The sequence below is a fragment of the Ceratotherium simum genome, chromosome 25 (genome assembly GCF_057802395.1).
Source record: "Ceratotherium simum simum isolate JZ-2026a chromosome 25, ASM5780239v1, whole genome shotgun sequence".
NCBI lineage: Eukaryota > Metazoa > Chordata > Mammalia > Perissodactyla > Rhinocerotidae > Ceratotherium > Ceratotherium simum.
Genome location: NC_141924.1, coordinates 18712933 through 18725142, shown reverse-complemented (window position 1 = coordinate 18725142; position 12210 = coordinate 18712933). Strand labels below are relative to the sequence as shown.

At 38.8% G+C, this 12210-nt stretch overlaps 1 protein-coding gene across 1 annotated transcript in view; it reads left to right on the top strand.

The window, feature by feature from the left end:
• The window catches only part of C25H12orf75 (chromosome 25 C12orf75 homolog), a 33209-nt gene extending 22332 nt beyond the window's left edge, over positions 1–10877 (top strand). The window contains exons 3-6 of the mRNA XM_014780486.2: positions 5906–5941; positions 6751–6830; positions 7633–7667; positions 9990–10877. Of these exons, the coding sequence (XP_014635972.1) occupies positions 5906–5941; positions 6751–6830; positions 7633–7637 (121 nt within the window). The 3' untranslated portion in view covers positions 7638–7667; positions 9990–10877. The remainder of the gene's footprint in view (positions 1–5905; positions 5942–6750; positions 6831–7632; positions 7668–9989) is intronic.
• Positions 10878–12210: the final 1333 nt, after the last annotated feature.

Genomic DNA, 12210 nt, shown 5'->3' with positions numbered 1-12210 from the left:
CTGGAGTGACAGAGGAAGGAGGTTGGGTTATCAAAATCTAGGAGTTGGAGGTGGAGGGGCCTTGTGGGGCTGGGACCCAGACTTCTGAGAAGAGAGTGTGGCCTGACTGCTGCTGGTATCTCAGGCCATTAGAGGAGGGACCCCATGGAGCTGGGACCCAGACTGCTAAGGAGAGGGCACTGCCAGGCTGGTGCTGTCACGTCTGGATTTTGTAATCTAGCAGTAGTCACAGCTGCAGGTCACACAGTAGCCACTGCCCGCCCACTTGAGCTGTAGTGACCAGAGACGGCGTGTAACAGGGCCTGTTCTAGAAACTGGAACCAGCTGGGGTGATGCTGCTAGGAACAGCAAGCAGAGCTGGAAAGAGCAGCCCTCTTTCCCTCCTTTTGCATTTTGTGTCTCTCTAGCATCCCCTTTGGCAGAATCTAACAGGGAGCCAGGTAGCAAAGAACCTAACCAAGTCCCAGCCGCAGCAGCAGGGAGTATGGGGAGGACGCGAGATTGGGGGCTGAGAGACAATAACTTAATGTCCAGCACAGGTTCCCTAGCAAGAGCAGGCTTGGTCTTGATACGCCACAGAGTTGCTTCCAGATCACTCTTGACTCCTTGGTAATTTGGGCTAGTGTTCCTTCTCCCTCATTGACCCGGCCTCTGGCTCCATGATGGTGAAATCGGGGCCAGGGCAGAGAGGGGGAGGGCGACTGGTAAAGGTTACCTTTCACTTTTCGTTTTCAGGTGATTTGGTTTATTGCACCTGGTCCCTCCCCTCCTGTAACTCTGTGTTTTGGTTCTCTTGGTAGAAGCCTCATTCTGAAGGTTTCTTCCCCATTTATGGTAGATTAAGGGGTGTTCTTGTTGTCCCCAGGTGTATTCTCTCATGTTTTCCTTTTGTCAGTGCCTCTGCTTGTAGCCCTCTGGGCATTGACTCCTGAACTCTGTTCTGGAAGTGTTGTTTAGAAGTGGATTACTGCAATAGGAGATTTATCCTGGTGGATGTACGTCAACTTGCTCCTTTCCTAAGGGGGCAGGTTCTGGGTGGGCTGAGTCTGTAGATGCGTTTGGATCAGTTAACTCCTGAGCAGTGTTATCAGGTGCGGCAGAGTGGTCGGCCTCTTTTCCAGTGCGTCGGCTGTGATTGGCCTCATTTTCACTGTATCTTTTCCAGCGTGGACTATTCACTCTTCAGTCTCTCCTCCCTAAGGGAAGATTCAAGAGTGAGGTCATCTCATTCTCTTCCCTTACTGATCTGCTTTAGGACTGGCAGAAAACAGGGTCATGATGCCTATTTGGGAGGGTCTTCTGGACTCTTCGACAGTTGCTGCTGTTCTCACCAAGCTGGAGGAAGGTGTGGCCTTGTGTTCTGCTCTCCGTCCCCACCTCTCTCACTGGCTTTGGGAACAAATTTTGCAATTTATCAGCAATTACAGCTGCAGGCTACACAATAGCTACTACCCTCCCACTTAAGCTGTAGTGGCCAGAAAAAAAAAAAAAAATCAAGTCCCCAGTGAAAAAGTGAAGTTCCTCCATGGTGGGGAGTATTCTAGCCTAAGCACAGTTCCCAGCCTGACGTTCTGGGTCGGCGGGGTAGAAGAAGGGCCACAGACTATTTTCATTATTTCAGAAACTAAATGGAAATCTGCATGTGCCTATGATGAGGCTGCACAGGTTTACCAAAATCTAACATTTATTTGCCTTTGATTTGAATTATATAAGCTCCCTGTGGGAACCTTGGTTATCCCACGCTCATCAGAAGCTCTCTTTGGCACTTGTATGTCAAGAAAATATCAACAAATGAATTTTTAAGATAGGTTGATAACAAAATCTTTCAAAATATGTTTTGTGAGGGGGGGAAAACACAATGACTCCTTAAAATGGTGTACAGATGGGGCAGCCCAGATGTTGGGACAGCCAGGGCATTATTCAAAACTTGAGAATCTCCCCAAGGATTAGAATCTTGAAAACTTAAGTTTCTTGTGAAGTTGCTTAGCGGTCAGATAAATTTAATATCCCAGGATAATGTCCATTTCTCTTATCAACAAAAAATGACCTTTCAGGGAAGTTAGTCCCCCACACTAGAAGGTATATTTTTTAGATGCCCACCTGGAGCTAATCATGAGGTTACTCCCACGTGGCATAACTGTGAAGCAATTTCACTGGCTTTTTGGGGCCTTTGGCTTAACATCTCTGGGCCTTCCTTTTTAAAAAATTGTTTTTATTGATGTCATAATAGTTTTTAACATTGTGACATTCAAGTTGTACATTATTACTTGTCAGTCACCATGTAAATGCACCCCTTCACCCCTTGTGCCCACCTCCAACTCCCTTCCCCCTGGTAACCACCAAACTGTTCTCTCTGTCCGTGTGTTAGTTTATATTCCACATGTGAGAGAGGTTATACAGCGTTGGTCTTTCTCTGTCTGGCTTATTTCACTTAACATAATACCCTCCAGATCTATCCATGTTGTTGCAAATGGGACGATTTTGTCTTTTTTTCTATGGCTGAGTAGTATTCCATTGTATGTCTATACCACATCTTCTTTATCCATTCATCTGTTGATGGACACTTGGGTTGCTTCCACGTCTTGGCTATAGTGAATAATGCTGCAATGAACATAGGGGTGCATAAAGCTCTTTGGATTGTTGATTTCAAGTTCTTTGGATAAATACCCAGAAGTGGGATAGCTGTATCATAAGGTATTTCTATTTTTAATTTTTTGAGGAATCTCCATACTGTTTTCCATAGAGCCTGCACCCGTTTGAATTCCCACCAGCAGTGAATGAGGGTTCCCTTTTCTCCACATCGTCTCCAACATTTGTTGCTTTTTGTCTTGGTGATTATAGCCATTCTAATGGGTGTAAGGTGATATCTTAGTGTAGTTTTGATTTGCATTTCCCTGATGATTAGTGATGTTGAACATCTTTTCATGTGCCTATTGGCCATCTGTATATCTTCCTTGGAAAAATATCTGTTCATATCCTCTGTCTGGGCCTTCCTTTTACCAGAAATCTTTATTGCTGCCTGATGAACCATTTCTTCTTCCCAGCGCTACAGCCTGTGTAGTATCACGTCACCCCAGCTGGTAGGATCACTGAGGCAGGATCACGTCACCCCGGCTGGTAGGATGCTGTCCTCTTGGACACAAGCAGGGGCAGCATTTGGTCCCCAGGCAGCTAAACACAATTGATTGGACTTATCTGTCCACAAAGAGATTTGGTTTAGACCAACCACCATTTCTGCTGATCAAGACAATTTTGTACTTAGATAAAAATGGGTTACGGAGCAATTTGATAAGTTTGACAAAGGTTGATTGTAGCCATTAGAGGTTTCTTCTAATGCTAATGAAATGTTGACCAAGACTCTTCTGCCATCTTGGTTCCCTCTTTCCTTAAGTGGGATGATAAAAATTGGAGAGATCCAGCTTGGGAGATGGGGGTGTTTCTCTGATACAAATCAGCGTGGGCTCACAGTTTATAAAGCAGGAGTTGGAATCACACGAACCTGGATTTGAATTCTGGCTCTATTACCTGGTTGTGTAACCTTGGTCATGCTACTCAACCTTTCAGAGCCTCAGTTTTTCATCTTTAAAATGTGGATACTACCTGTCTTGCAGGATTGTGATGAGGATTAAAGGAAATAATATAATAGCACTAGCAGATTGCCTGGTACAGTTACACAAGCAGGTTGTGAGAAGGGTGATGCTCAAAGCTTTTGCAAGAGTGGTGTGGAGGCAGCTCTGACTTTAGGGGAGGCACCATGTTGGTTGTCACTGGAAGAGTTTTTGACTTTTACGTCTTCCTACTTGAGAGGCGGCGTGGTGAATTAGAATGTGGAGCAGGGCTATGGTGTCAGATGGATGGGGTTTACATGTTGGTCTTGCTTGTTGGTCTTGCGTGTCTATTAATGACATGTCGCTCTGAACCTATTTCCTCAGGTCTAAACTCTCAGAGCTTTTGTGAGGAACAGCACTGACGCCTGTGAAGTGCCCCACGCTGTATCTGATACAGGAGGGACTCATGGTGATGACATTGTTACCCATATAGTCGTTAGTTTCCAAGTCTTCATATTGTAGAATAATTGAGGAATGGATGAGGCAGTAGTCTCTTCCATGGGAGCACATATACGAAGGCAGGCATTATAACTTATTTGAAGGTTTAAAAGAATGGACATCTTGTAAGTCTTTATAAATGGTACTTTTAATGTTTTGTATTATATTAGAAGCTTAACTTATTATCCAATAAATATTGTAGCTATGTTATCATTTCCTGCCAGTTAGATGTGTAAGATTGTTGATTAGTTTTATAATGGAGAACACAGATTGAGTTTTAGGATATTGAATAATTTATTAGAGATAATAGATTAAAAATAATTTACTATTTTCTTACATTTGGGGAAGTTAAAATATATTTTAAAACCTTGAATATATCCATAAGCAGGCAAAAGGGGAAAGAATTAAAAGAAACATGCAATTGGATATGAAAAGAATAGCTGTGGCAGAAAATGACACCTGTATATGCCCAAATCGATCATTTCTATATAGCTTCAAGAACAATTTCATGATAATGTTAGCCGTTCAGGACCAAAGTAAACAGTTCTAATAATCTTGAACGAGTTTGTCACCATCGTTTTCCTATTACCTTTACTGACAGGTTATAAATCCATTTTAATTACGTGTAGTAAGCAACACTTTGTTATACCACTTCAATAAGTATAACACCATTTCTAATACAGTATGACTTTGACACCTTTGAATTAAAAAACGATCCAACTTTAGCAAGAGATGAAGTTGATAATTATCTGGCAAATTTAGGTTATGTGCTCAATTTGGATAAATTAGATCTCAAGGCAGATTTTGCACTCTAGCGGAGTGTTAGCTGTGACCATGGCAAGTGTTCAACAGATGATTGCCACATCTCCCCTTCCCTTCTTTATAGACTTGGGACTTACTGGCTGTTGCAATGAAGCAGAATCTGATGTACGTATACATTTGAAATCTTCACAACTTTTAAATGGATGAAACCATGATTCGGCAATCCCTATTATTAGAAGATTCATTGAAGCTGTTTAGATGATTTCGGTCTGCCTTCTTGACTGAAGCCCCTTAGAATCACATGTTGAGTTCAGCCAGATACATTTGAATCTTGTTGGTTTTTTTTTTTTTCTTTCAGAATAGTCACTTAATGTATGCTATCTAGTGCTTCAAAGAAAGCTTCCTGATCCTTTTAGAAATATACCAAGGAATTATGGTAGAATATGGATTCCTGTTATTCAAGGAAAGTGGCTGTGCATTTTAAAGTATTGATTCCCTCTAAAAACTTCCCTTTTTAAACATTTCCTCCTTCTCTTTGCAATAGATCATGTATACAGATGGCTGGTCTTTTAGATGAAAGGAAATCAAATTGACATTAACTGTTTTTGCACTCAAGAAATCTTTCACACCTAGAGTTGTGCCACTGAACTGGCATGAGAGACACAAAATCGTAGTGTGTTAGGACTGGAAGGGACCTGGGTATCATCTGGGTGACCTTTATTTTACAGATGAGGTACAGGCAGGCAGATTGCCCACAGCCTGCCTGTCACACAGAGAGCGGGTGGCACAGCCGACAGTAGTCTAGGCTTCTTGATGCCTGATTTCTGTGCTCTTTCTAAACTCAGCTGCCCTCAGTTTTTCGTTTTGTTTGGCAGTTGAACTTTTTTGGCATTTGCTGGATTTGCATGTTTTGGTAAGTAGAAATGACCAATTTTTTAGTGTATGAATGATTGAGGTAGAGACAGAAATACTCGATGGGAGAACTTGAAATAAACAAAATTGACTTTAACTCAGCAGTCTCCTTTTTCTCATAACCAAAAATGAAGCTTCTGACTATGTGACCAAATAGCTCATAGCAAATGTTTTTGACTTTTTAGAGCAGAAGAATCCATAACAGAAGATGACAAGAGGAGGTATGTTTGGTACTGAAGCTGGCTTTCATTTGAATAGTTTTGGCCGTACCTCATAGATTTAATTTTAACATGGATTAATGTGACTCATGGATTTAATTGAACACCATAGCACATTACCAATAACACAGATTCCAACAGGAAAGCTTTTGGCACAGAGAATACAGGTAGGGACATGTGATCTGAAAAAGAACTTGCCCAGGGTTCATAATCTTTGCTTCTTTCAAGCAAGCTTGGTTTTTGTCCTGTGCACGTGGCCTGTACTAGTTCCCACCCTGTGGTCTTTGGGTGTGCTGTTCTCCTAACTGGATGACTCTCTTCATTCTCTCAGCCTCCGTGGTCCTCCCACTCCTCTGGGTAACTTCACTCTGCTCTCATTACTCCTGAACTCTCTCTCTCCTCATTTTATTTTTATATCTACCTATGGGAAAATGTTTTTGCGTGTCATAGAACCAAATACCATATTGACCACTCTGAATTCTTGATAAATGTTGACTGATTAACTGTAACATGTCATTCTACTGTTATTTATTACTACACTAAATTATGACACCCCAACTTCTTTTATTCTTTCTCGTTGTAAGTAAAATATCTAAAAATTCTGCAAACTCAATGCAGCTTCCTTTTTTTAAAATATGTATAGCTTCACAATTATATTTCCAAGGGCAATAATATTCTGAATTCTACTTTTAAAAATCATGAGTTATTTTAATAATTCTGTTTGAAGTACTCCATGCTTCTATCACTTTCTGCACATATTTAGTACCATTGAAATTGGTCTAATTTTTCTATGTATGCTTCTTTTCATTAAGAAACTATGGAGGAGTGTATGTTGGTCTACCATCTGAAGCTGTCAATATGGTATCCAGTCAAACAAAGGCTGTTCAAAAAAGTAAGTAAAATCACATGATATTTATTTTCTCTAAATCTTTATTTTAGGTTTTGTGAAAAAATATGAAATTTATATTTCAATTTGCATGACTCAACACACAAATTACTGAGTTGCAGTGAACATGTATAAGAACCACGTGCCCGTTGACTGTCATCATTTGTTTCCATTGCCACCCACATGATGAGAGTAATTCCAGAGCAAAATTTAGCTTCTCTTTGTGGTTATGCCCCATGGATATTTTAAGTTTCTTATTAATTTCAATGATGATCAATGTGAGAATGAAAGCTAATGTTTCAGTAAATTTATGGAGTTTTTTTAGAACATAAAGGTAAATTCCTGTGGTATATTATAAAGACTAACTGATAAACAGTCTGATGATTAGAGGAAAAATAACTGTCTATTCTATAATTAAATGAAGTGAGGCTCCTTTTTCTGAATTTTAATAGTTATTGTGGGGCTATGAAATCCTTTTAATAATAGGCAGGATTGCAACCTCATAGATCACTTCTTGCTTAAGTGAATTTTTCAGCGAGGCTTGTGATGAAGAATGCTGATTTACTAACCACTGTACAGGTGTCTCGTGTACAGTTTTAAAGGACTATTAATATGTTTAATTTGCACACAAGGCTGTCTTACATTATTTTTTAACCTACTGTAGTTATTTGTTCCTCATTGCTATTTCTCGACTTTATGATTTAGACTAGCAAATACATATATGTCATTACCATTTGTAGTTTTATAGGAAACTAGAATATGTTCTTTATAATCTGAACGTTTAACTTTTCTTAATTTTTTCTTTAAGATTAGAAGAAAATATCCTGACTCAATAATCAAGAGGTACTGTATATTTTTCTAAATAATTGTATATATTTAACCTTGATGATGAATGTAGATATCATTGCTATGGATTTCTAAGAGATCTTGAACTTTAAGATTAGGAGGAGGGTCTTGTGGTTATATCTATGGAGTGGAGCATGTTTTATTGTAAAGAAGTCTTTAAGGATTTGATCAGTTTTCTTTGCAGTTACTTTTTTTTCCATTTCATTTTGTCTCAAATGCAGCAATTCATTTAATAAGAACAAGCTAAACATCCACCTAAAACACCGAGGTTTCACTCTTCATTGCCAAAATTGAGGGGCTAGGACTTAGAAATAATAGATAAGGAGAGACCATAGATTAGGGTTAATATTAAGTATTTGGCAATAGCCAGGGATTAGTTAACATACAGAGAGGAGATGTACCAGTACCAAAACTCCAAGAGAGATGGGCCATCATCAGTGTACAGAGAGGCAGTTACAGAGTAAGGAACAGTAAAATCATAGGCCAAGTTTACAGGTTGGGTATTATAAAACATGTTCAGTGTGGAGAGAAGAAACCATTGTCTAGAAGATGAAGCCCTGTGGACCTGGGATCCTGCTGAAGAGCTTGGAGTTAGAATCATAATAAGATGAACAAGAGTAAGGACAGGAGAAAAATAGCTTTTGTTTATTAACTACCCTCTGCGTACCAGTCTCCAAAAGATGCCGAGCAGCATTTCCATAGAGGCAAAGAGTCTCAGTTCACCTGGTCCAACAGTGCATGTGACGCCTGGATCCCTGCTGTCTTTCAGTCTTGCTGAATGACATCCAGCCTCTTTTGAACGTCCAGTGATCAGAAATTCTCTAGCTCCTGAGATAGCCCATTCTCTTTTGCAAGTCAGACAGCCTTGGATTTGAATTCAGGTTCTTTCATTTACTAGCTGGGCAAGTTACTTCCCTTTTATAGCCTCCATTTTGTAATCTGTAAAATGGAACCAATGCTTAGCTTGAAGGGTTGTTGTAGAATTAAATATGAAATAAATGGTACCTTCTGCTATCGTTGTTGTCATCATCATCATCAACATCATCGTCATCACTATTATCATACTCTTATTCTTTTTTGTAACCAGAATCCAGCCATTGGCAGACCAAAGCAAGGCTGATTTGATATTGAACCAACTTCTTGCCCAGGGCCATATTGGAATTGGTGTTTGGGATCATGTGGGTTGCAGAATAAGCTCGCAGGTAGAGACAGCTAAGCTTTCCCACTGGGGGAAGGGGACACAGAAACTGTAACCAGTACAGTTCCTGACAAGAACTGTAACATGTTGGGTAGCCACTTCTTCAAGACTTTCTCATCAAGGCAACAGCATCATAGAGCTTTATTCCATAGTACCTATGACCACATTGGGGTGTTGAGTCTCCCTTTAGGAATGTGCTGGAGATTTTCTATTTCTAGTATTTTTAATAGAGTTCTAACCCTCCATAATTATAGATTTCTAAGTTCCTTGCCAATTTTCCCTTTATGCAGAAGTTCTTTTGTTCTTCGCATCAAATAGAAAAGATAATCTAGTTGAAATGAAGCATGCATCACTGTTTACCCTTCTGAAAACAGGGGGAATTTCAAACAGCATAAGGAATAGAGTGGAAAGAGGTGCTGTATAGATAGATATGAGGAGGCTGGGAAGCTCTGTTATTAACACAGGACCTTAGATGAATCCTTACCTTCTCTCAATTTCAATTTTCACATGGGAGAGTTAGACAAGATGGTTGTTCAACTTTGTATGGGGATCTAAAATTCCCCAATAACAATTTTGCCTTATTTCTGAGTTACTAGCCCACATAACTTTAGACAGCTAGCTAGAATATTTCCTTACTGCTCATGGCTATAAATAGATGTTATTTTATTGCCATCCCTCTCTCTTCTCAATTTTCACCATTCTTTAACTCTATTTCTAAACAATCAATTTGAATCTGGTGTTTCTTTTGCCTCCTTTGAATTACCTGAAAAGTTTTCTAAGTTGAAATGCTGTCCATTTTCTTTAGTTGCTAAGTGTCCGTTGTGGTAATTATCTGTGATATGTCTGGACTCGTGGCTTTCTGAGCTTAAATTATTGGGCAGAAACCCTGATGAGAAGACTATCCTTTGGAGAGGAAGACATTTTATGGAAAAAATTGGAGTCACATTTTTTTGACCTACCATGTAAAATCTTAAATAAATATTGAGTGAATGTTGAATGTGTTTTACTTAAAAGAAAATCAGTAGATTATTTGTAGGCTTAAAACTGATATATTTTTATTTAAGTTGTACTTTTTCAAGCTTGCTAACTCTTTCCTCTTTTTCTGTTTGTTGTCTTCATAGCTTGCTCATCAAGATTTGGAAGGAATTTCACTCCATGGGACATTGTAATGTTCACAGACATTTCCAAGGAAATTCTAAATAGTCACCTCCCCCCGACCTCCCCAATTCTTAAGTCTATAGTTAAAGCCATGGGTACATGTTGAGTGTTGTGGTACTAGAAAGGAATTGGTTAAACAATACACTTGTATATGGAACTTTCTGTGGTCCACCTGCAAAAGACAAGCTTACAGACTGTCGTGGAGGCGGCTCTTGCCCTGCTGGCCTCCAGCAGCGTATTCACCCTGGCCATTCAACACAGTTCATGAAGATCATGTCTTTTCACGAATACTTTTTTGATAGTTTTTATATAACAAAATCCTTATTCTATTTATAACAAAATAGTAAGGCACTATAAATGAGTTACCCAAAGTAATATATTTGTCTGTTATCTTTCACTATTTCTACTTCACATTAGTTTTTAGCTGTAATATTGTTAAATTGATTCGTACTGTTATCTCTTTCCCTTTTTTACTATTTAGTTTTCAGCTTTGTTTAAATGTCGGAGACTTTATTAGGAACAATGTATTACCTTGCAATTTTTTAAAAATGAACTGCTGAAATTTGCATGCCGTATGCACATTTTGATTACCTTCGTATTTTCTTTGGTCAAAGGCTTATGTAACTACAAATACTTCCTAGCCAGTGAGTCTCCCATTCTACCTTTGTGTGATCACGGCATCTCATCATGTTAATTCTATATTATTTTCAAGGACTTGTGACTGATGGTTAGTGGGATATTTGGAAAGTTCTTAATTTGATAATGACCATGTGTATCCACTTAGTACTGCAATGTAAGTTATTCAATTTATCAATGTATTTCAATAATTAAAACATTTTTATCCCTCTTTATCTGGATTTCTTAATTATTTTTCAAAAGAACACTTTCAAAGAAGTCACACGTGGCATTGTGATATATAGATACAGTTTATCAATATGTGAAGATAATGTATAAATAGATTACCGTGAAAAACCAAAATTTTTCATAAGAAGAAAAGCATGATCTTATATATTTGGTCCATATAACAACCATAGGGACATCAAATTGATAAAAAAGTATTGACGGTAAGAATCACGAAGAAATGATCATGATACACATACTCCTGTCCCATATCCACAGTCCATGACGGCGTTTAGGTGAAACATCAGCAGTTTATCTATCCCATTAGGGATAACGGATAGATTCACTTTTTGAAAACTTTTAATTTTGAAGTAATTTTAGATTTATAGAAGAGTGTAAAAATAGTAAAGAGTTCCTATACAGCATTCACCTAGCTTCCACTAATGTTAACATCTTACATAAACACAGTACATTTGTCAAAACTAAGAAATGAAACATTAGTACAATGCTATAAACTAAACTACAGCCTTTGATTGATTCTATTAGTTTTTCCATTAATGTCCTTTTTCTGACCCAGGATCTCATCTGAGATTCCATTGCATTCCGTTGCATTTGGTCATCCTGTCTCCTTCGTCTCCTCTTCTGGGCATTTTCTCAGTCTTTCCTTGTTTTTCATGACCTTGACACTTTCGAAGTCTGGTGGTAGATATTTTGTAGTATTTCCCTCAATTTGAATTTGTCTGATGTTTTCTTACGGTTAGACTGGCGTTATAGATTTTTGGGAAGAAGACCACAGAGGTGACGTGCCCCCCATCACATCATGTAATAACTCGTGATTTCAACGTGACTTATTATTGGTGATATTAATCATGATCGCTTGGTTAGAGGGCTTCTGTCAGGTTTCTCCACTATAAGGTTTCTAGTTGCCTTTTCCATCCTCTGCTCCTTATAAGTGAGTCACTAAGTTTAGACCACACTCAAAGGAGAGGGCAAGTAAGCTCCACCTCCTGGAGGAAAGAGTATCAAGGAATTTTTGGACATTTATTAAAAGCACTCCAGTAATAGGTATTTTGGGGGAGACACTTGGAGACTCTGCACATGTCCTGTTTCTCCTTAAAGGTTTGCCCACTAATTTTAGCATTCATCCTCAGATCTTGCCTGCAGCATTTATTACTGTGGTGTTCCAATGGTAATTTGCTGCTTCCCTCCTTCCTTCACATGTATTACCTGGATTTCTTCTCTAAGGAATATTTGTCCCTTCTCCTCCATTTACTTATTTATTCAATCATTTAGGGACTCATGGATATTTATTTTGTTTTTTACATTATAATCCAATACTATTAC